The sequence below is a fragment of the Heterodontus francisci genome, chromosome 5 (genome assembly GCF_036365525.1).
Source record: "Heterodontus francisci isolate sHetFra1 chromosome 5, sHetFra1.hap1, whole genome shotgun sequence".
In the NCBI taxonomy this organism is placed as follows: Eukaryota; Metazoa; Chordata; class Chondrichthyes; order Heterodontiformes; family Heterodontidae; genus Heterodontus; species Heterodontus francisci.
This window is the reverse complement of record NC_090375.1, coordinates 29,930,064-29,953,838: the sequence shown is the minus strand read 5'-3', so window position 1 is coordinate 29,953,838 and position 23,775 is coordinate 29,930,064. Positions and strand designations below refer to the sequence as shown.

Here is a 23,775-nt window from a genome sequence, read left to right as displayed (position 1 = left end):
TACACACTGCTGCTACTGAGTGCTAGTGGTGGAGGGAGTGAATGTTTAAGGTGGTGGATTGGGTGCCAATATGGCAGTCCTTTGTAGATTCCTGTTCTCATAGAATCATAGAGTGCAGAAGGAGGTCATTTGGCCCATTGTGTCAGTGTCTGGTTTATATTGAGTTAGCTGACCTCAGCCAGGAACAATGGCACTACATTAGTTTCAGTACTCCAGCAGGGTGGGGGAAGGTGCTGTCCAACTTGCTGTCCAGTGGTGGAGAGTTTGTATTTGTAGCCATCAGGTTAGGATAGGATTAGGCTTGGTCTTGTGACTACCCCTCCCAAGTTAACTGTCACTTTAATAGAAGTAGAGGACAGTGGGAAAACACATATTCACAAGCAAATTTTTATTCACAATTAATATTTTATTAAAACAATGCAGAATAAAATTTCCATTTGAAGAAAGACTTGACAAATTGCAATGATTTACTGGACAAAGAGACATACTGTCAAAGCTCTTCATCTTACTCCCAATGTCTTTGTTAGAAGAGAGGAGATTATGGGGTGATTTGAAAAGGTGGCCTGAGTAGATAGAAACAGATTGTTTCCAGTGACTGAGAGGTCAAGAATGAGGGGACATAGATATAAGATGAAGTGAAAGGATTATGATAGAGAGAATGAGAAATTTTTTACACAGAGCTGTGAGGCTGTAGAATGCATTATTAGTATTAGAGATTGAAATAGATATCATAAACATTTAAGAATAGATTAGATAGCTGGTTAAGGGAAAGGGAACTAAAGGGATGTAGGAATAGAGTGGGCAACTGGAAATAAGGTTACTGCTCTTGCTAAATGGCAACACAGTTAGACTAGTTGGGTCAAACAGCATGTTTCAGTTTTGTTAAATTATATGTAATGCTATAATAAGGTATAATGCTGAGCATCCAAGATAAATACATTCCCAAAACATACAACCTCAGATTAAACACATATGACCCTAAATAGATTTTTTTTAAAAACAAATTAAAAGTGAGACCCAGAGGAAAATGATCTGTACAAATCCTATAGGGAGAAAAGAAAAGGGGCTGACTGGGATGAAAGCAAGAAAATGCAGCGTGATCAGAGGGGCAAAGAAGCAGAGCAGCTTAGGCCAAGCATAATAGTAAAAATCTCTTTCAACACCACAACCACAAGAAGGCAGTCAGAGAAAATATAAAAACCATCAAACTTGCAAACAGGTTCGAAACTGAAGATGAACACAAGCACTCACAAGGGAAGAAATGAAAAGCATACCCTCTCCAAACAATAATACTGCAAGTAAAATCAATGACTTAAATATAATTAAGATGATCACCGAGAAACAAAGGAGGCATTCAAGCACTGAAGACAATGTAGAAAAGAGCATGAAAGCTGATCCCCAGTGTGACAGGTCTGAGGTTCAGGAAAAGTGGGGGAAACTTCAGCTTTTACAGCTTGGAAAGGAAGCATCTGAGAAAGGTTGTGAAGATTGTTCATGCTAGAGAAAAAGTTAATGCAGAATACTACTTTAAATTGTGTGATTAGAAATAGAGGACATAAATTCAAACTAGTAAAAGATAATATGAGGACTGATAGCAGGACATTGTTCTTCACACAAAGATCAATATGTAAAATTAACTTCCAGCTAAAGTAGAGGAGGCATAAAACCCCAGAATCATTTAAGAAACAATTAGACCTTGTAAAGGGATTTATACAAAGAAATTCCTTAATGAGACAGGTTATTAAGTTTTTGGAATATTTTTTCTTTAACAAGTATGTTGCTAGCTAGAATATCTGTGCAGTGCAATTACTGATCCCTATTTGGACCAGTCTGTTCAAGGCTCTCTGTTGGGAATTGGATCTGATCAGGACAGGGCATTCACTGCATTGTTTCAAGCAGCTGCTTGACATCGCTGGCTGAACAGCACTTCCACCACAGTTGGATCTATGAGGGTGGAAGTATCCCCCAAATCTTTCTCATTGCAAGCAATATGCCTCAGGATGCGCCTCATTATTTTCCCTTTGAAGAAGGAAAAATACTTGGTTAAAGTTGCTCTGTTGTTAGTTGGGTGCTTTTTACAAATGATATGTTTCCCTTGCTGCAGACTCAAAATTTCAGTGACTCGTGATTTACCTGAACGAGTTTTTGGGAGCCCAGGTGCATTTTGTATGAAGTCGGGAGTGGCTATTGGTCCAATCTTTTGTCGTACTACAAATGTAAAAAGATAACGCATTTTAGTAAGTGTAACTGCATTATTTTCTTGTGATTTTGTTTCTTCATTCTTCAAGATGAAGAGCATCAGAATTAAGGAACAAATATTTTTCAATTTTTTTTCTTGAGTGCAGGCATCAAACACTCGCACAGCAAATGCAATACAATTTTCATACAGTGAGAGTCTTCAAGGTCATAGAAGTGCCACCCATTGTATCAGTGTGATGTTTCCTTTCTCACAACAGCCATAGTTGTGGCATGACTATTACATGCCACAAAGTGGATAACTGTGATTTAGTTGGTAGCACGCTTGCGTCTGAGTCAGAATATTGAGGGTTCCAGCCCCACTCCAGCGGCTAGAGCACAAAAGGTAGGCTGACCCGCCAGTGCAGCACTGAGGGAGTGCTGCATTGTCAGGGGTGCCGTCTTTCAAATGAGACATTAAACAGAGACCCCTTTGCCCCCTCAGGTGACATAAAAGATCCCATGACACTATACAAAGAGGGCCCAAGGTAATAAAAGCAAAATACCGCAGATGCTGGAAATCTGAAATATAAACAAAAAATATTGAAAATACTCAGCAGATTTGGCAGCATCTGCGCAGAGAGAAGCAGAGTTAACGGGCTGAATTTTACCAGCCCCTCGATGCCATGTGTTGCGGTGCAGGGGCTGGTAAAATGCTGCAGGGAGGGGCCAACTCAACCCGTGACGTCAAAGGGCCCGCCACATATTACCGGTGGCGGCGGGACGTCAGTGCGGCCCCCCCCCAACCCCCACCCCCGCCGCCTGGCAGTGGGCCCTTCATCAGCATATGTAAATTAACATTTAACATATTTAAGTAAACTTACCTGTAGGTGGCAGTCGTTCCACTTCGATATTACGGCTGCCGTTCGTGCTCCGTGCGCCTTCGGAACTCCATACGGAGTTCCAGGCGAGAACCTAGTGGGGAGGGGGAGGAATAAAATTTTCAGGGCGAGAGGGGTGGAGGAGCGGGGAAATTAATTTTTATTGGATGTGGGGATGGTGGGAAGGGGCTGAAGGGCAAAATATTGAAGGTGGGGGGGGCTGCATGGGGATGTTCGGGTATATGAACAATCATTGCCTGAAATGACCATTGGGGGGGGGTTGGGGAAGGGCCTCTATCATTTATTTTTAAATGTATTAATCGTTTATATTTACCTTTTAACAATTGAATTTATTTGTAAGGGCTTAAAGCCCTTTAAAAATGGTGGTGATGCTATTGCCAGGGATGCAGAGGTCGCCCCCTCTACATCAGGGGCGGCCGCTTCGCCCCCTCTATTTAAATGAGCCACTGCACATAATATCGCGGGGGCTCAGACGGCGCATCTGCAGGGATGCACGCCATTCTTAGAGTGCGCTGCCGTGAAGTGCGGTGCACTCATAAAATTCAGCACAACATTTCAGGTCAATGACCTTTCTTCAGAACTGGCAAAGGTTCGAAATGTAATAGGTTTTAAGCAAATAAAGTCGGGGTGGGACAAGAGATAACAAAAGGGAAGGTGTTGATAGGATGAGGGTCACAGAGAATAACTGACAAGGAGGTCATGGGGCAAAGGCAAAGAGTATGTTAATGGTGCAGTGAAATACAAAGCGTTAGTGCAGAAAGGGTGTTAAATGACAGAATAATGAACAAAAAGCCAAAAGCACAAACATGAAAAAAAGTAGGCAGGCACATGGTAAAAAAAAATTGAATAATGAAACAAACTAAAATAAAATAAAATTTTAAAAATAATAAAAAATGGGGGGGGGGGGGGGGGGGGGCGGGGGAGGTGGCGGGGGCCAGTCATGGTCTGAAATTATTGAACTCAATGTTCCGTCCGGTAGGCTGTAGTGTGCCTAATCGGTAAATCAGGTGCTGTTCCTCGAGCTTGCATTGACGCTCACTGGAACATTGCAGCAATCCCAGGCATGAGAGGGGGGAGGGGGGATGCGGTATTGAAATGGCAAGCAACAGGAAGCTCGGGGTTATGTTTTTGGACAGAACTGAGGTGTTCTGCAAAGCAGTCACCCAATCTACGTTTGGTCTCCCCAATGTAGAGGAGACTGCATTGTGAGCAGCAAATCCAGTATACTAAATCGAAGAAAGTACAAGTAAATCGCTGTTTCATCTGGAAGGAGTGTTTGGGGCCTTGGATGGTGAGGAGAAAGGAGGTAAAAGAGCAGGTATTACAGCTCCTGCGTTTACGTAGGAAGGTGCCGAGGGAAGGGGATGAGGTGTCGGGGGTAATGGAGGAGTGGACTAGGGTGTCGCGGAGGAAACGATCCCTTCAGAATGCTGACAGGGGAGGGGAAGATGTATTGGTAGTGGCATCATGCTGGACTTGGCAGAAATGGCAGAGGATGATCCTTTGGATATGAAGGCTGGTGGGGTGGAAAGTGAGGACAAGGGGAACCCTGTCGCGGTTCTGGGAGGGAGGAGAAGAGGTGAGGGCTGGTGCGGGAAATGGGCCGGACATGGTTGTGGGTTTTCCCAGGGTCCTGGCTAATGTCTATCCGTCAACCAACATCACTAAAAGCAGATTATCTGATCATTATCTCATTGCTGTTTTTGAGACCTTGCTGTTTGCAAATTGGCTGTGTTTCCCAAATTTACAACAATGACTACACTTTAAAAGTCCTTCATTGACTGTAAGCATTTTGGACCATTCTGGGTTATGAAAGGCACTATATCAATAAGCACTTTTTTTTATTTGTGGGCGGCACAGTGGCGCAGTGGTTAGCACCTTAGCCTCACAGCTCCAGCGACCCGGGTTCAGTTCTGGGTACTGCCTGTGCAGAGTTTGCAAGTTCTCCCTGTGACCGCGTGGGTTTTCGCCGGGTGCTCTGGTTTCCTCCCACAGCCAAAGACTTGCAGGCCGATAGGTAAATTGGCCATTGTAAATTGCCCCTAGTGTAGGTAGGTGGTAGGAGAATGGTGGGGAGGTGGTAGGGAATATGGGGTTAATGTAGGATTGGTATAAATGGGTGGTTGTTGGTTGGCACAGACTTGGTGGGCCGAAGGGCCTGTTTCAGTGCTGTGTTTGTAATAAGACAGAGAAATGGTATAGTGTGCCTTTGTGCTGATACACTAGCACCCATTTTGCATTACCGCCCAAGATAAAATTCACACTCATTAAGTTTTTGAAAGGACAGCACAGTGGCGCAGTGGTTAGCACCGCAGCCTCACAGCTCCAGCGACCCGGGTTCAATTCTGGGTACTGCCTGTGGGGTTTGCAAGTTCTCCCCGTGACCATGTGGGTTTTCGCCGGGTGCTCCGGTTTCCTCCCACATGCCAAAGACTTGCAGGTTGATAGGTAAATTGGCCATTATAAATTGCCCCTAGTATAGGTAGGTGGTAGGGGAATATAGGGAAGGTGGAGATGTGGTAGGAATGTAGGATTAGTATAAATGGGTGGTTGACGGTCGGCACAGACTCAGTGGGCCGAAGGGCCTGTTTCAGTGCTGTATCTCTAAATAAAATAGAAATCTTTCTTTGTTTTCTTCAGTGTGCAGTTGAGGTTAAGCAGCAGATCTTTCGTATCTGACCAGCTTGTCACACTGAGCAGACAACTATCTCAATCTCAATACCTTAGAAGTTCTCCAGTGTTAGAGCATGCCACAGACCCATTGCTGCCCTGAAAGTTATCAGTAACTTTCAGCTAGGAATTTTAATCAGTTAAGAAGAAATCTAATAGCAGAAAATATTGGAAATAAATGGCACATTCTGTCAGCATTTGGAAAAGAAAAGTTTGTCACAACACCCCTTGATGTCTCTTTCAACCGATGACTGATCTGTTGCATATTTCAGACTTCTGCCTTTGTTTTATGATTCCTGCTCACTAAATTTTTCCCTGGCTATTCAGTTTTTCTTTCCCATCTGTCACCACTTTCTCTCTCATGGGTGATGCACTGCTGTCTCATTGTGAGTCTGCTGTAAATTATCCCCACTGCTGTCTCACTTCTATCCCTCAGTTATTGTCAGTGACAGCAGCTCCTTGATTTATAGATGACATTACCCAGCGGTAAGCGGCAGTTTCACAGAACAAATGTGCCCAGCTCAGCAGTCTCAGTAAAAGCACAGATTGCAAGTACTGACACTAATTCAGGAGGGAAACATCTGAGAACATGTGGCAAGGGAAGGGAGTGAAAGTAAAAGTAAAAGCCCCACTCAATTCTATGTTCTATGTTCAATGGGCGGGATTTTACGTGCCGGCAGCAGGTGAAAAAAATGGCGCCCCGCACATGCAGGCCGTGCGCCAGCATGCCTCCACGATCTAGTGCATGGGGCTTATTATAATGTGCCAGTCAGTCCGCCACCCCCCCAATCACCTGGTGCGGGTGGGCTCTGTGACAACAGCAACGGCGGCAGCTGCCTCTGCACAGGCGCTGGCATAATTTTTAAAGGGCAGCCAGATCTGCAAAGGTTGCACGTTCAAACCTGTATCCCCTCCCAGTACACCGCAAATAAAATGTTGGCCCTTCTCTTCCCCCCCCCAACCCAAAATACTTACATTGCATACTTGCCCTCTCCCCCCAAGAACACTTAAATTGCCGAGTAGGCCTCTCCCCCCACCAACTTACCCTTACCACCCCCACCCCCCCCCCACCCCACCACACTAGAAATGCAGATTTGACCCCATTTCACCCCCCCCCCCCCACCCACCCCATTACACTAAAAATCCTAAGCTCTTCTCGCCCCTACCTTGGTGGCGCCAGTTTTCCTTGGATGGGAAAGTGAAGGCAGGTGAGTGTCAGCCGCCACACGGAAGATCCCGGGCAGCCGGTAAGATTGCAGTCACTTGTTTAAATGTATTCATCTCCTTTATTTAAATATTCAATGTCGAGTCCCATTGCTGAGCGGCGGGGGAGCCACAACGGAGACTTATTGTCACCAGGAAGATCAGGCCCAGCATTCCCAGCATCGGGCTCCGTGGTGGGCTGCTGCCTGTACAATCTTCCAGCAACCCCCCACCCCCCCACCCTGCCATGGGGCCCAACATCGGGAGCACAACAAAATTCAGCCCAATGACTCAATAATCCCCAATTCATGCTGAGTCTGCATGCTGCAGTGGGAGAGGCCTCCAGCTCTCCTGGACTATGGAAGGGAAATATTATCAGCCACAGCTTCTGTTCCTGATCACTATCCAGTAGCTGTTGGTGTATTTACCAGGAAGATCGAACAGGTAGACATGACATTGAATCATCAGCTGTGTAATGCGACAAGTGCATTTAAAATAAAAAAGGGGATGTATATGAATAAACAAATTAAACTCATAGAGGACAGAGCCTCTGGTCCAGATGGTTTGCATCTGTGCATTTTAAAAGAATCTAGGGAAGAGACAGCAGAGGTATTACTACACATGCTTAATAATTCATTAGAAAAAGGTGTAGTGTATGAGGACAGGCAGATAACTAATGTAATTTCTACATTTAAGAAGGGGGATAGAACATGCCCAGGGAATTGTAGACCAGTCAGCTTATCGGTAGTAGGAAAAATATGGAATCCCTACTGAAGAGAATAGAAGAACATCTAGAAAAGTAAAATATAATAATGAATAGTCAGTATGGATTTCAAAAGGGAAATCTTGCTTGATCAACCTTACTGAATTTTTAAGGAGGTAAGCGAAAGAGTAGACAATGGTAATGCAGTAGATGTAACTTATCTAGATTTTCAAAAGGCCTTTGATAAGGTGCCCCACAAAAGACTAATGAATAAGGTCAGAGAATGTGGAATCAGGGAACAAGTGACCGAATGGATTGTTAGCTGGCCTCAAGACAGAAAGCGGAGTGGGAATAAAGGGTAGTTATTCATAGTGGCATAAGGTGCTGAGATCACTGCTGTTCACAATTTATGTTAAGGATTTTGGAATCTAAAACACAATTTCTAAATTTACAAATAATACCAAAATTGGGGGAGTGGGGGGGAGGTGGGGGTAGTCAATACTGAGAAGGACTGCAACAAATTTCAGGAGGACATTAATAAACTTGCAGATGGGCAAATAATTGACAAATGAGGTTCAACACAGATAAATATGAGCTGGTACATTTTGGTAGAAAGAATAAGGAGGTCACTTATTACTTGGAAGATGCAAGTCGAGGTGGGGTAGAGGAACAAAGGGATCTTGGAGTACAAATCCACCCGCACTAAAATTTGCACCACAGGTTAGCAAGACCATATAAAAAGCAAACCAAGCACGAGACTTTATTTCTAGAGAGACAGAATTGAAAAGTAGGGAGGTTATGCTAAACCCGTATCGAACTTTGGCTAGACCACACTTAGAGTACTGTTAGTTCTGGTCGTCATATTTTAGAAAGGATATAGAGACACTGGAGAGGGTGCAGAGAAGATTTACAAGGATGATACCAGAAATGTGTGGGTATACATATCAGGAAGGGACGAACAGGCTGGGTCTCTTCTCTCCTGAAAACAGAAGGCTAAAGGATGACCTTGTAGAGGTCTTTAAAATTATGAAAGGTTTTCACAGAATCATAGAACAGTTACAGCACATAGGGAGGTCATTCAGTCCATCATGTCCATGCTGACTCTCTAAGAGCAACTCACCTGTTCCCACTTGGGAATATTCCCATATGGTGGGACTGACATATGAGGAGAGATTGAGTCGGTGAGGATTATATTCGCTGGAGTTCAGAAGAGTGAGGGGGGAAATCTCATAGAAACATATAAAATTCTAACAGGACTTGACAGGGTCGATGCAGGAAGGTTTTTACTGATGGTGGGGGAGTCCAGAACCAGGAGTAATAGTCTAAGGATATGGGGTAAACCTTTCAGGACTGAGATGAGGAGAAATTTCTTCATCCAGAGAGTGGTGAGCCTGTGGAATTTGCTACCAGAGAAAGCAGTTGAGGCAAAAACATTGTATGTTTTCAAGAAGGAGTTAGATATAGCTCTTGGGTCTAAAGGGATGAAAGGGTATGGGGCGAAAGCGGGAACAGGTTACTGAGTTGAATGATCAGCCATGATCATAATGAATGGCGGAGCAGGCTAGAAGGGCTGAATGACCTACTCCTGCTCTTATTTTCTGTGTTTCTATGTTTCACTCCCTGACTTTTCTCTGTAGCCCTGCAATTTTTTCTCTTGAGATGCTTATCCCCTTATCCAGTTCCTTTTTGAAAGCCACAATTGAATTTCTCTCAGGTAGCGCATTTCAGATCCTAACCACTCGCTACATAAAAAAGTTTTTCCTCATGTCACTGTTGGTTCTTTTGTCATTCACCTTAAATCAGTGTCCTCTGGTTCTTGGCCCTTTGCCAATGGGATAAGTTTCTCTCTATCTACTCTGTCCAGACCCCTCATGATTTTGAACATCTCTATCAAATCTCCTCTCAACCTTCTCTTCTCCAATCTATCCACATAACTGAAGTCCCTCATCCCTGGGGCCATTTGCGTGAATCTTTTACGCACCTTCTCTAAAGGCTTCACACCCTTCCTGAAGTGTGATGTCCAAAATTGGACTCAATACTCTAGTTGAGGCCAAACCAGTGTTTTATAAAGGTTCAAAATAACTAGCCTCACATACTGTTCCCATCGACAGAAAGGTCAAAAACCAGAATACACTGATATACAGGTAGGAGAAGTGCTTCAGCTAGGAGAAGTGTTTCCTGAAGACCCGAGGTGTGCAAGTACACTAATAGAATCAGAAAAAAAGATGGAGGGAGGAAATAAGTACAATGGATTACAGAAAAAAAAATCAAGATCATTCAAGTAGCTAAGACAGTCACAGGCCAATAGTCAAAGAAATTGGGGACGTTGGGAAAAGCGCAGAGAAAATGAAAACATAAATTCTGAGAACACACAATGAGTGAAATAAGTCCTGCACAAGAGACAACAAATCAACAAGACGGCCAGAATCATCATCTGCCGCCACCGAGGTCGGCAGTGGGCGAAGGAAGCGGTGCCGCATGTCGGTGAGCCGCCGCAATCTTCAGTGCGGCAGCTAATTTAAATACATAGGACAGCCCGCACCGCCCCTCCCACCCCCGGTCACGTGGAGTGGGCAGCCCATCCACCGCTGGCAATGGCATCAACTGCCTGTGCGCAGGCACTGACGCCATTTTTAAATGGCTTTGAACCCTTCCGGCAGACTTTAAGATTTTGGAAGATAATGAAAACAGTTAGACACAGTCATTTTGGCCTTTTCTCCACCCCCCTTCCCCACCCCCACACCCACAATGATCATAAAATTGAATGATTACCCTGTCCAGCCCAAAACACTTTCCTTTTTTAAATGACCTTCGCCCCCCCCCCTTAAAGTGCATAAACTATAAACTTTACCCCTTCCCAACATCCCCTCCACCAATGTGATGACTTTACCACTGCTCCCCCCACCTACAGAAAAAATGACCTGCCCCCTCCCAAACAGTGTGGCACCTCGATTCCCTGGACGGAGATCAGAAGGCATAGGAGTGCTGGCCAGCGGCATGAAGAGCGCAACGGGACCAGAGGCGGCGGCGGGCCTGCAATTAACTCAGGTATGCAAATGTATTTAAATATGTAAATGCAGGGCCCATTACCAAGTGGTGGGGTTGCTGCCAAGAGGCCTCTCCGCTTCGGTGAAGATCGGGCCGGGCCTTCATGGCATCGGGGTCGGGGGCAGGCCTCCTCTGGAGCGATCTTCAGACCTCCCCTGCCATGGACTCCAACACCTGGGGTGGAACTAAATTCAGCCCTACAGGTGTAGAACCATCACTACCCCAGACCCACCCCAACCCACCAGTTACTCTGGCAAGAAACTACACATATCAGCTTGCCTCTCCTGAGACTCCAGCAGGCCTACCCCTATCAAAGCATCCCTTATAGCAAAGAAAATGGGAGATAAAGCTAAAGCTTCCAGGTTTATGTTGGAATGTATGTTTCTGCTACTGGGTTCCCTCAATCAGAGCCTTTTTAGTGCAATCTAAGCCCCGTCCATCTTGGCAAAGGTACCTTTGTTTTTCAGTTCATCTGTAATGGCCTGAGTCAATTCTCTTCCATCCTTTAGAGTGACGAAACAATAGATACATTCGCCCTTCACAGGGTGTGGGTGGCTCACCACGGCAACCTCGGCTACTGCATTGTGCTCCGCCAGAGCTGATTCCACCTCAGCGCTACTCAGCAAATGGCCTGTTGGTTTAAAAGCAGAGATGTCAATACATACATTGATGTGATCAGTAGGGAAAGTGATTTGTTGCAGCAAGATGATGCTATCAGAACTTGACCTAAGCAGGAAAACCATTATCAATTCAGAGTAAGTTTGTTTATTTTCCTTTTGGTGGTTCGGGAGGAGTAGGGGAACTCATTAGGGCCTGTCAAGAAAATTTTAGGTCTCCCCTTCCTCAAACAACTGCTCCCCCCACTTCCCTATCAGGAGACACCCTCCTGGAACCACAGTCTTCACACTTATCCGAGTGTCGGCAGGAAACCAGTGGCCACCCAAATATCCACAGGCTGTAGCATGTTAATGAGACCCTGGGGTTAACATTGCCATGGATCCATTCTGACCCATGGAGAAGCAGAAAGCTAACCAGAGCCAGTGGGTTTCCGCTGAACATCCGTTAGCTGTTAAAGTCTGATAATTGCTTATACATGCTTCAATTTGTTTTTTATTTTATCATTCACAGGATGTGGACATTACTGGAATTTATTGCTCATCCCTAATTGCCCTTGAGAAGGTGGTGGTGAGCTGCCTTCTTGAACCGCTGCAGTTCATGTGGTGTAGGAACACCCATTGTCCTATTAGAGAGGGAGTTCCAGGTATTTGGTCCAGCGACAGTGGAGGAATGTCAATATATTTCCAAGTCTGGATGGTGTGACTTGGAGGGGAACTTGGAAGTTATGGTGTTCCCATGCACCTGTTGCACTTCTCCTGCTAGATATTGAAAGTTGAGGGTCCAGGATGTCAAAGAAGCTTTAGCAACTTTCTGCAGTGCATCCTGTTGATGGTACACACTGCAGCTATGGTACATTGGTGGTGGAGCAAGTGAATGTTTGAATTGATGAATGGGATGTCAACTTCCCTTCTCAGTCACACACAATCCTGACTTTATCCTGGATGGTATTCAGCTTCTTGAGTGTTGTTGAAGTTGTACCCATCCAGGAAAGTGGAGAGTATTCCATCATATCCTGATGTGCACCTTCATGGTGGTGGAAAGGCTTTAAGACATCAGGAGTGAGCCACTCAGCACAGAATACCTAGCCTGTTTTAGCAGTCACAGTATTTATGTGGCTGGTCCAATTTAGTTTCTGGTCAATGGTGACTCTTAGGATGTTGAGGGTAGGTGGGGCATTTGGTAATGGTAATGCCACTGAATGTCAAGAGAAGGTAGTTAGGTTCACTCTTGTTGGAGATGGTTATTGCCTGTCACTTGTGTGGCACAAACATTACTTGCCACTTATTAGCCCAAGCCTGAATGTTGTCCTCGCTTGCTGAACAATTAAGAAAGAAGCTGAACTCTACAATTGTACATGAACAGACCCACTTTTGATTTTATGACAGATGGAAAGTCATGAATGAAGCACCTGAAGATAGTTGGGCCTTGGACACATGCAATCATATGATGGAAGAACCAGGGGTTAGTCAACGAGGGTTTGTAGAGTTTATCTTTGTGTCCCTATTGTTTTCATTACTGCATCCATCGTGTACTGTCATCTTCCCTCTCATTCAGCCTGACCCTCCCTATGCAGGGGTGTGTTATGGAGTTGGTGAAGGGGTTCTTGCTTCATTGGAAAGACATTGAGACTGCTTAGTATTTTTTGAGCCTTGGCGGAGGCCATACATCAGTAGCTATGACTGGCATATGTTCCACATGTGCTTAATCCACATGCATGATGCAGGGAGGAGGGGAAGAAACTGCCATACCAGTAACATGCACTCTCATGTGGCCCTTGTGGTATCCCTGAATTAACAGGTATCTTTAATCCAAGGAATTAAATCCTCGAAATATTCATGGCAGCCAATTGAAATATTACATATACATGCTGACAAGAGGCCTCCTAAAGGGACAGGGCACAAATACACGCCAAACAATCCACATGCAACGAATGATGAATCTCAACTGTACTCTCTGGGATACACAGTGCAGGTGATGCATTTCTGCAATGTAGAATGTAATCCATGGAAGCAGCATATGAGCAGATGTCAGGCCTGACTCAGTGGCAACATTCCCACCTGAGTCAGAAGCTTGTGGGTTTGGGCTGAATTTTTGCCACGGAGGCGGGAAACAGGAACCGGGACTGTTTTCAGGCCCGAAACTCACCTCCAGGGGTGGGGAGAGGGTGTCGGGGGAGGGGGGGATGGGTGGTGGGAACTAATTAGTGTTAAGATTTTCAAATGGGTGAGCCCTTATTTGACATGGAGACGAGTTTCCTGTCCAATTCAGGGCGGTGGAGGGGCTCTTGAAGCTGGATGGACAATCAGAGGCCTTTTGGCTTCAAAAAGCACCCGGCTGCAATAAAATGTAAGTAACTGGGGTGGCGCCTCAACAAGAAGGTGCCCCTTCTCAGACACTTCTTAAAAACTTTAATTAAAAAAAACAGAAAAAGCAGCCAGGCCACCACTGTTGGGGGTTGAGGGCGTGGTGTGATGTGGGGGAGGGAAATCCTCTACAGTGTAGTCTTTGGCTGTACCCCCACCCAGGCAGGCAAGGAGGGCCTGTAGGCCTGCAAGGAGTGCTGATACCCGGCCTGCTGCTGGGTGCATGACTCCAGGAAGTTGATCTGCCGCTCCCCCACCCTCCCCAAATTGCATTGGGAAACTAGAGGCCAACTGGAAAATCTCAGTTGGCTGCCTGAACTTACCTTTAACAAGGCTCTTAATGAGTTTAATTGCCAGCCTGCCTTGTGGGGCGTGCGGCCTTCCTGGGCTCAATCTCGTCTCACCCAAAATGGCCAGAGCCGGGAACGGCATCCTACAGCTGACACGCCGGCCGGCGCCTGTATTTTCAGGGCTCTCGCCTCCATGCCCACCATCGGGGGCCCAAAAAATTCATCCCTTTGTGTCTCACCACAGAGACCTGAGTACATAGTCTAGGCTGACACTGCAGTACAGTACTGAGGGAATGATGCAGTGTCAGAGGTGCCGTCTTTCGGATGAGATGTTAAACTGAGACCCTGTCAGCCCTCCAAGTAGATGCAAAAGATCCCATGGCACTATTTTGAAGAAGAGCAGGGGGAGTTCTCCCCGGTGTCCTGGCCAATATTTATCCCTCACCCAACATCACTAAAATAGATTATCTGGTCATTATCACATTGCTATTTGTCGGAGCTTGCTGTACTGCGTTTTCTACATTGACTGCACTTCAAAAGTACTTTAAGCTGTAAAGCACTTTGAGATATTCTGAAGTTGTAAAAGGTGCTATCTAAATGAAAGTCTTTTTTTAATATCTATATGCAGACACAGACGTTCCTCATGATGTTCAGAAATGACATTTGACTTTTTGTTTTAATTACAACCATGCCTGAACAAATTGATAAGCCAGTTGTGAAAGGCTATAAACATTTCTACCTGAGACATTCAGCATATCATCTATCCTTCCAGTGATCCAGTAATAGCCATCTCCATCTCGCTTGCAACCTGCACAACAAATCTTTCTGTGAGAAACAGTGACAGTCACTAAGCTGCAAAAGTAGCTGTTTTATTATTTATCCATGTAAGCTGGCTGATTGTTTAAAAAAAAACTACCAGCAGCATGTTTAAATGTCACTTTAAGTCACATTCAAGCTTCAAAAATAAATCATACAGTATGCTATTGCTTCTCTTCAAATCAATCTGGAACATTACTCCAGTTGAAGCTGATTCATTGGTAACATGGCAGTACCCAGAATTGAACCCAGGTCGCTGGAGCTGTGAGGCTGCAGTGCTAACCACTGCACCACTGTGCTGCCCATAGCACTTAAGAAAAAACCATGAATCTTCCTTCAACCCCTCCCCCCCCCTTCAACTTCACCCCCTCACCTTCAACTTCTTCCACCCACCCCCCCCCCCACCCCCCACCACCACCCCCACAACCTCACACAATAAGGGGGGATAAATCTGTAAACTCCACTCCAACCCCCTCAGACAATTGAATTCAGGCAATTGATTCCAGTCCAGGAGATCATAATGACTATATGCACATTAACTGTTAAAACCACTTACCTTCCACGTGATGTGATCTCTGCGTCAATCAGGAACTGATCCAGCTCCTTTCTGAAGGCATACAAAGGCAGCACACATGGCACAAGCCGGCAATGTATTCCAGAGGCTCACAACTCTGTGTGGAGTTTGCAAGTTCTCCCTGTGTCTGCGTGGGTTTCCTCCGGGTGCTCCGGTTTCCTCCCACAAGCCAAAGACTTGCAGGTTGATAGGTAAATTGGCCATTAGCAATTGCCCCTGGTATAGGTAGGTGGTAGGGAAATATAGGGACAGGTGGGGATGTGGTAGGAATATGGAATTAGTGTAGGAATAGTATAATTGGGTGGTTGATGGTTGGCACAGACTCGGTGGGCCGAAGGGCCTGTTTCAGTGCTGTACCTCTAAAACTAAAACTAAAACAAAAAACTAAACTCTCTTGGAAAAAGATACACCACCTAATATCCAGCTTATTCCTACTCTAGTTTAAATTCATGTCCCTGCTCCTCCCAATCTGTCAAACTGAACTAATCTATCAATAGGTCTGCAAACCAGCATTTTCATTATTCTGTATAACTATCAGGTTTCCATGTTGCTGTAAAGTAAATAGACCACGCTCTTTAATCATTCTTGTAACTCTCCTCTGAACCTTTTCTAAGGGTGGAATATCACTCCCTATATCGGGGAACCAAAACTGGGCAAATTAGATGTGGTCTGGTCAAGGACCTGTTTAAGGACTGAATAATCTCCTTTGGCTTGTATTGAATGGCTCAAAATGAATTCTGAAGCTATATCCTGGGTGCTCACTTCATCCCTCTTCCAACTATTTTATCCCTGCAGCCAGAATGCATCTCCCCTTTAAGAGTTGCTGCCAGCCTTTAAGTGGCATCAGTCAAGCCTGATTTCCTGTCCTCATAGACAGGCACAGCTGATTGGCAGCATAGGTAGCACCAGCTGCATGCATGGTTCATTGCAATGAGCTGGTAGCACCAATTGCTTTTGGTTCCTGCGAACATGTCTGTCCCTGTTCTCAGGCACTATCGAATTCTCAGGTTGATATCTCTCCCTCTGCTTATCTTCCCCTCACATTAAAATTTGAGGAATTATTTTTAAGGACAACAATTGTGATTAGGGAACTGAGTTAAGTCCCAAAAACGGGTTTTGAATCTTCATCTGCCATTAAAAAATACTTGAATAAATTGATTACTTTAAAACTTGTTTGCACCAATAAAGTGTTACTGGAAGTAAAATTAATAAGGATTTTTTTTTTTAAATTATTAATGGTCCTTCAAATCAGAACACAAGTCCCAACATACATGAGATGCCATGTCCTGGTGCATGACTATGTTGTACCAGCAGAATATGTCCCAGGTTTGGCATCTAAATTTCTTCAGGATTGTGATTTTTATTTTTGTATAACGGAAGTGGCAATATAAGCATTTTTGGTCTCTCAGTTTTAAGCTGATCACCAGCAACCACCCAACAAATATTGATACAGCACAAAGTTAGTTCAATCAGCTTCATCACAGAAAAATGTCAGCCTACATTTAATGGTAAAAATCATTGAAAGTAAAATAATAATTTACTGTCTCCAGTCAGGTAAAACCCTGGGAACTGTTTGAAGTAAGTCCTCTCAAAGCGCTCATTGTCTCCATACACAGTGCGCAGTATGGACGGCCAAGGTTGTTTGAATACCTGAAACAAAGATAAAATGGGATGATCCCACCAGCAAAGAAAAACTATTCTCATAGCACTCCAGGAGCATAGACACATTGTGCAGCGTGCTTCTTGCTTACATCATTATTCTTACAACTGTTCTTACAACAATTACATCATTTCACCAGTATAATATCACCCATGGCTCAGTTGGTAGCACTCTTGCCTCTGAAGGTTGTGGGGTCAAGTCTCACCCCAGAGACTAGTGGACAAAAATCTACTCTAACACTCCAGGGCAGAACTGAGGGAGTGCGACAGTGTCCAAGATTCCATCTTTCAGGTAAAAGATCCCATGGCAATATTTTCAAGAAGAGCAATGAATTCTCCCCAGTGTCCTAGCCAATATTTATCCCTCAATCAACACAGAGACATAGGGCAGTATTTTATGCTCTCCCCACTGGCGAGTTTGGAGGCGGGGATGTTGTGTGACACAGGAAACCCCTCCCGGCTCGGACACAGAGGTGGTGCATGGCTGTTCTTAGTCGGTGGAGTGATTTGTCTGGTTAATTCCGATAACGAATGAGACTCCTCCATGCTAAATAGTTCAACGACCCCGGGCGGTCTGCATCCAACTTCTGAAAGTGACATCACTCTCAAAGTGATCACACAACAGGGGAGGGCATTTAATCAGGCAAGATGGTGGCGGATAGGGACCCCGCCACCTTCCCAACTCCATCATGATTAAGTCCATGGTGGGAAGGCCCATGGACAGCCTCCCCACCCCACTGCCAATTGAGGCACTTAAGGGACAATTAATGCCCAATAAGAGCCTCTTACCACCACCGCTGGGCGGGATTGTCACCACATGGGGAGCACGACATGCAAACCCGTGCTGAGTTGCATGTGGTCTCCTGGGGGGGATGGGGGTGGGGGTTCATCGTTCAAAGGCACTCAGTGCCTGATCGAGGGACCCGGCATCAAGAAGGCAGTGCCCAATGACAGCCACCCCTTACCATTGCTGCCGACACCCCTACACCCCCTCCCCATGACCCCCACCCTATGAAACCCCTCCTGCCATCACTTACCTCTGGCCTGGGTCACTTCGCGAACTTGGGCATCCAGTGGGTGTCGTTCCAGCAACCACGACCTCCCCGGTGGCACTGCCAAGCAAAAGAGTTGCCAGCTTCTGAATAGCTGACAGCTCTCAGCAGGTGGAACTTCCAATTCCCAGGGTTCTGATCCCAGGAAAGGCCCACCGGGTGGCCTGTTAATTGCCTGATTTGCTCATCATGCAGCAGACCTTCCCCAAAGGAGGCAATGCGAGTCTCTCGCCAGCTCTCCAGCCTATGATCCAGATCCCTGTCACCTCCATAAAATTCCCTTCAGAGAGTCATTCACAGCACCGAAGGAGGCCATTTAGCCCATCGAGTCCATGCCAGCTCTGTGCGGAGCAATCCAGTCAGTCTCACTCCCTCACCTGATCCCCTTAGCCCTGCAACTTTATTTCCTTCAAGTGTCCATCCAATTTTCTCTTCAAGTCATTGATTGTCCCCGCTTCCACCACCCTCAAGGGCAGTGAGTACCAAGTCATTACCACTCACTGCGTAAAAATGTATCTCTTGCCCAAAACCATTCAATCTGTATCCCCTAGTCCTTTTACCATTAGTTAATGGGAACCATTTTTCTTTGTCTAACTTACCTAAGCCTGTCATAATCTTATACATCTCTATCAAATCTCCCCTCAATCTCCTTTGTTCCAAGGAGAACAAACCCCAGCTTCACCATTCTAACCTTGTAACTAAAATTCCCCCATCCCTGGAACCATTCTGGTAAATCTCCTCTGCACCATCTCAAGGACACTCACATCCTTCCAGAAATCGACCAGAGCTTTGTAGAGGTTCAGCATAACTTCCCTGCTTTTGAACTCAATGCCTCTATTTAGGAAGCCCAAGATCCCATATGCTTTACTAACCACTCTCTCAATATGTTCTTCCACCTTCAAAGATTGATGCACATGCTCCCCAGGTCCCTCTGTTCCTGCACACTCTTTAGAACTGCGCAATTAAATCTATATTGCCTCACCCTATCCCTTCTGCCAAAATGCATCACCTCACACTTGTCTGTATTGAATTCCATCTGCCACTTGTCCATTCTGTTAGCCTTTCTATGTCCCGTTGCAGGTGATTCGTATCATCCTCACTGTTTGCAACTCCTCCAACTTTGATATCATCAGTAAATTTTGAAATTCTACTCTGTATTCCAAGATCCAAGTCATTTATATGTAGCATATAAAGCAGTAGACCTAGCACTGACCACTGGGGAACACCAGTGTCTACCATCTTCCAGTCTGAAAAATAACCATTCACCACGACTCGCTGTATTCTGTCCTTAAGTCAATATTTAATCCAATTGGACACTGACCCTCCTATTACATGAGGCTCAATTTTGTAAACCAGCCTTTTATGTGGTACTTTATCAAACACTTTCTTAAAATCCATATAGGCAACATCCACTGCATTCCTTTCATCAACCGTCTCTGTTACTTTATCAAAAAATTCAATTAGATTAGTCAAGCATGATCTGCCTTTTCTTTCATCATAATCGGCACATAGGAACAGGAGTAGGCCATTCAGCCCATCAAGCCTGCTTGATTCAATACGATCATGACTGATCATCCACTTCAATGCCTTTTTCCCACACTATCCCCATATCCCTTTATGTTATAGATATTTAGAAATCTGTCAATCTCTGCTTTAAAATTACTCAATGACTAAGCTTCCACAGCCCTCTGGGGTAGAGAATCCAAAGATTCACAACCCTCTAAGTAAAGAAATTTAAGAACATCAGAACATTAGAAATAGCAGCAGGAGTAGGCCATTCAGCCCCTCAAGCCTTTCCCGCCATTCAATAAGATAATGGCTGATCTGTCCCAGGCCTCAACTCCTCTTTAGGGCTTGCTCCACATAACCCTCGACTCCCCAAGATTTCAAAAATCTATCTACCTCTTCTTTAAATACATTTAGTGACCCGCCTCCAGAACTCTCTGAGGTAGAGAATTCCAGAGATTCACCACCCTCTGAGAGAAGAAATTCCTTCGCATCTCAGTTTTAAATGTGTGCCCCCTTGTTGTGTAACTATGTCCCCTAGTTCAAGATTCCCCCACCAGTGGAAACATATTCTCAACATCTACCCTGTTAAGCCCCCTGAGAATCTTATATGTTTCAATAAGATCACCTCTCATTCTTCTAAACTCCAATGAGTAAAGGCCTATCCTGTTTAGCCGTTCTTGATAAGACAACCCCTTCATCCCAGGAATCAGCCTAGTGAACCTTTACTGAACTGCCTCCAATGCTAGTACATCCTTCCTTAAAGGGGGGACCAAAACTGTACGCAGTACTGCAGGTGTGGCCTCACCAACATTTCTCCTCATCTCGGTCCTAAGTGGCTTCCACATTATTTTGAAATTGTATCCCCTGGTTCTAGACTCCCCAACCAGGGGAAATATTTTACCTGCATCTACCCTATCTATCCCTTTAAGTATTTTGTAGGTTTCAATGAGATCACCTCTCATTTTTCAAAACGCTAGAGAATACAGGGCATGTTTCCCTAATCTCTCTTCATAGGACAGTCCCGCCATCCCGGGAACAGGTCTGGTGAACCCTCTATGGCAATAATATCCTTCCTAAGGTAAGGGGTCCAAAAGTGCACACAGTATTTCAGGTGTGGTCCAACCAAGGTTCTATACAATTGAAGCAAGACTTTGCTATTCCTGTACTCAAATCCTCTTGCAATAAAGGTGAACATACCATTAGCCTTCCTAATTGCTTGCTGCAAATGCATGCTAGCTTTCAATGACTTATTGACAAGGACACCCAGGTCCCTTTGTACATCTACACTTTCTTATCTCTATCTCCCTCTTTATCCATGGAGCCCTGTTTTGGTTCCCCTACCTTTCGCCCTTGTTGAAATGTACCTAGCCTGCACCTGAAGCATCTTTCCCTTAAAGATAACCCATTGTTCCATTGCAATTTTGCCTGTCAGTCTTTGGTTCCATTTTATTCTGGCTAGATCCCTTTTTATTGTAGTGAAATTAGCCCTCTTCCAATCTAGCCATTATACCTTATATCGTTCTTTGTTTTCCTGCATTACTAGTCTAAACCTTATGATACAATGATCACTCTTACCTTATTATAGCCCTGAAACGTTAACTCTGTTTCTCTCTCCCACAGGTGCTGCCAGACCTGCTGAGCATTTCTAGCACTTTCTGTTTTTATTTTTGCATTTCTTTTGTTTTACTGAGCATATTCAACTTTAACATTGCAAATATTTAATATTTATCATTATCTGTCACTTTGAATTCACGACTGACATGTTGTACAAGCTGTATGTAACACAACGCCTAATACATAATCTGCTGTATTACAAATTTAAAATCAACCAATTGGAGGCTAATCATAGTAAATTTCTGCATTTAATATATGCATATAGTAATGAAAATGAAAGTAAAGAAAGAAATGAGTTATCAAACCTCTCAGAAATATCTCGACGCACTTTGCACACAGTAAATTGCAGTTCAGTTTGTTACGTTGAAACTACGACAGGAATTTTTGATCTTGCAGAAAAGAATCAGCATCAAAGTGATGTAACCTTACACAGCAGAGTATCAGTAGCAAAGGATCCAATGCAACTTGTAGATCTTTTTCCAACTGAGGTCAGATTTACAATCTCTCTTGTTTACAGGAACTGGCTTGAGCCTAACTGTTTTGCAAGGTATTTAGTAACCAGTTCACAAGCTTAAGAAAGCCCTGTCTGAGCTGAATTGGACACCTACCAAGTAACCCTCAGCTTCTCCTTCCAGCTCCTCACCATGTTCATTGAGAATTGCAGGGAGAACCCCAAAGAACGGAAATGTCTGAAGGAAAAAAAAAACAAAAGCAATTTATAGAATCAGTTTGTACAGGTAAGAAATAGCTCACACCATGAGAAAGAAAATGTTGGTGCAATTAGTTAGAAGGAAAGCTTACAGTTGATCCCGGTTTCAGTGGTGTAGCAGCTGGCAAAGGAGTCATCATTGGGCCACCCTGTACAGAAATACAAGACAATAAAGGTGCAGATGGTAGTTCATTTAGTAATATTCTGATCATTGGACTTGCAGTCAATGTTAAAGCCTAGAATAGAAATGCTACTGCACTCTCAATCTACTACTAGATGGACTACTAGGAGCCTTAAGAAATTGTGATGATTTAGGGACAAGAGGGTTCACTTTTCTATGCTCAAATATCTATGTAGTTTAGTGGTGTAGCAGGTAAGTGACCTCATCAGAACTGCTGCTTTACCAGTGCTGTGGCATATAAAAGAGCAGCTTCACTTGCAGTAGCAGGAACGATGAATTATGGGTTTGCACCTATTGTTATTCACATACTGAAAGCTTGATCTTGGCCGAGCTACTGTAGGAGGTAGGGAGATGAATTAATGTACACACTGGAGGGGGTCATCACCCGAGCTCATACACCTCCAGTTTCAGAGTGGCAATAGCATAGATAGCAGATTGCCTGGCTCATTCCCTTGTATATGACTGTCTAAGGCAGAAGGGGAGAAATACCTTAAAAAGAGAGAATCTCACTATGAGAAGCTTGTTATAAATGTGCCATTTGGCTAAAACCTTTGGAATTCAATAGGGATAAATTTCCTATGTCATTAACTTAGCAAAAAAAACAGTGACTGCATACAAAGTTGGATTTCTCCTATTGTACAAGTACAACTTTTTCACTAAAATTATCTAATTGTACTCCATTGGTTTTCTATGAAGTATATAGATGGAAATCATTGCCAGTGGCAAGGTGAGAGAATTGAAGAGAAAATAAAGAGCATGAAAAATTCTAAGGCAAGTAAGGTTTGTTTTCTGGTTTGAGGGAGAAAGAAAAAGCATTTTTTTTTAGGATTCACAAAATTAACTCTCTAATTTCAACCACAATAAGGGACAGAGAAGCTGAGCAGTCGGAAAAGCGCTGAAACTCCATTTTCATGAGCTGTATATAACACCTAAGCGTATCTAATTGGCTTGACCTCCACGATGACAGCCAATCAGAGTGCAGTCTCTATCCATTGGCATAGAAATTATAGTTAGCCAATCACATATTGTGTTGTTAACTTTTGTACGACTCCCTGAAGACTACAGTAGCATTTCTGTTTCAACCCAATTTAGAATGATTGAAGCATAGAACATTAGAAAACAGGAAGAGCTCACGAAGTCCATCACACATGTGCCTGCCATCTGGAAGAGTTATCCACTAAGTGGCATTCCACCCACCTTCCTGTACCCATTTACATTTTTATTTTTCAATATTTATCCACTTCTCTTTTAACAGCTATTATGGATTCTGCTTGCACCACTGTCGGACATTTACTATCCCAATAATCCTTTAAATAAAAAAATCTCCTTTCCCAACTTTCCTTTGGTGATAATCTTAAATTTACACTGCCCCACCCCCCCGCCCAACCAACCCCCGCCCCGCCCTGGTTACTGATTCACTAACCAATGGAAATAGTTTTTTTTTTCTATTGTACCTCATCAAAAAACCCTCATAATTTTAAACACCTGTGTTAGATCTCCTGAGGAGATTGTGGGAGCTCTGACACAAATTTTCAAATCCTCTCTGGCCACAGGAGAGGTGCCAGAGAACTGGAGGACAGCGAATGTGGTGCCATTATTCAAGAAGGGTAGTCGGGATAAACCAGGTTATTACAGGCCAGTGAGCCTAACATCAGTGGTAGGGAAACTATTGAAAAAAATTCTGAGGGA

General features: G+C 44.3%; 1 protein-coding gene across 5 annotated transcripts in view; it reads right to left on the bottom strand.

Annotated features, from left to right (window-relative positions):
* Positions 1 to 373: 373 nt before the first annotated feature.
* Positions 374 to 23,775, bottom strand: part of acss2l (acyl-CoA synthetase short chain family member 2 like) — a 204,128-nt gene continuing 180,726 nt past the window's right edge. For all 5 annotated transcript variants that reach the window (XM_068031267.1, XM_068031269.1, XM_068031270.1 and 2 more), the window contains 7 exons: positions 21,998 to 22,054; positions 21,805 to 21,885; positions 16,904 to 17,012; positions 14,712 to 14,780; positions 11,156 to 11,332; positions 2,134 to 2,208; positions 374 to 2,019 (listed from right to left, as the gene is read on the bottom strand). In XM_068031267.1, coding sequence (XP_067887368.1) covers positions 1,892 to 2,019; positions 2,134 to 2,208; positions 11,156 to 11,332; positions 14,712 to 14,780; positions 16,904 to 17,012; positions 21,805 to 21,885; positions 21,998 to 22,054 — 696 coding nt within the window. In that variant the 3' untranslated portion in view covers positions 374 to 1,891. The remainder of the gene's footprint in view (positions 2,020 to 2,133; positions 2,209 to 11,155; positions 11,333 to 14,711; positions 14,781 to 16,903; positions 17,013 to 21,804; positions 21,886 to 21,997; positions 22,055 to 23,775) is intronic.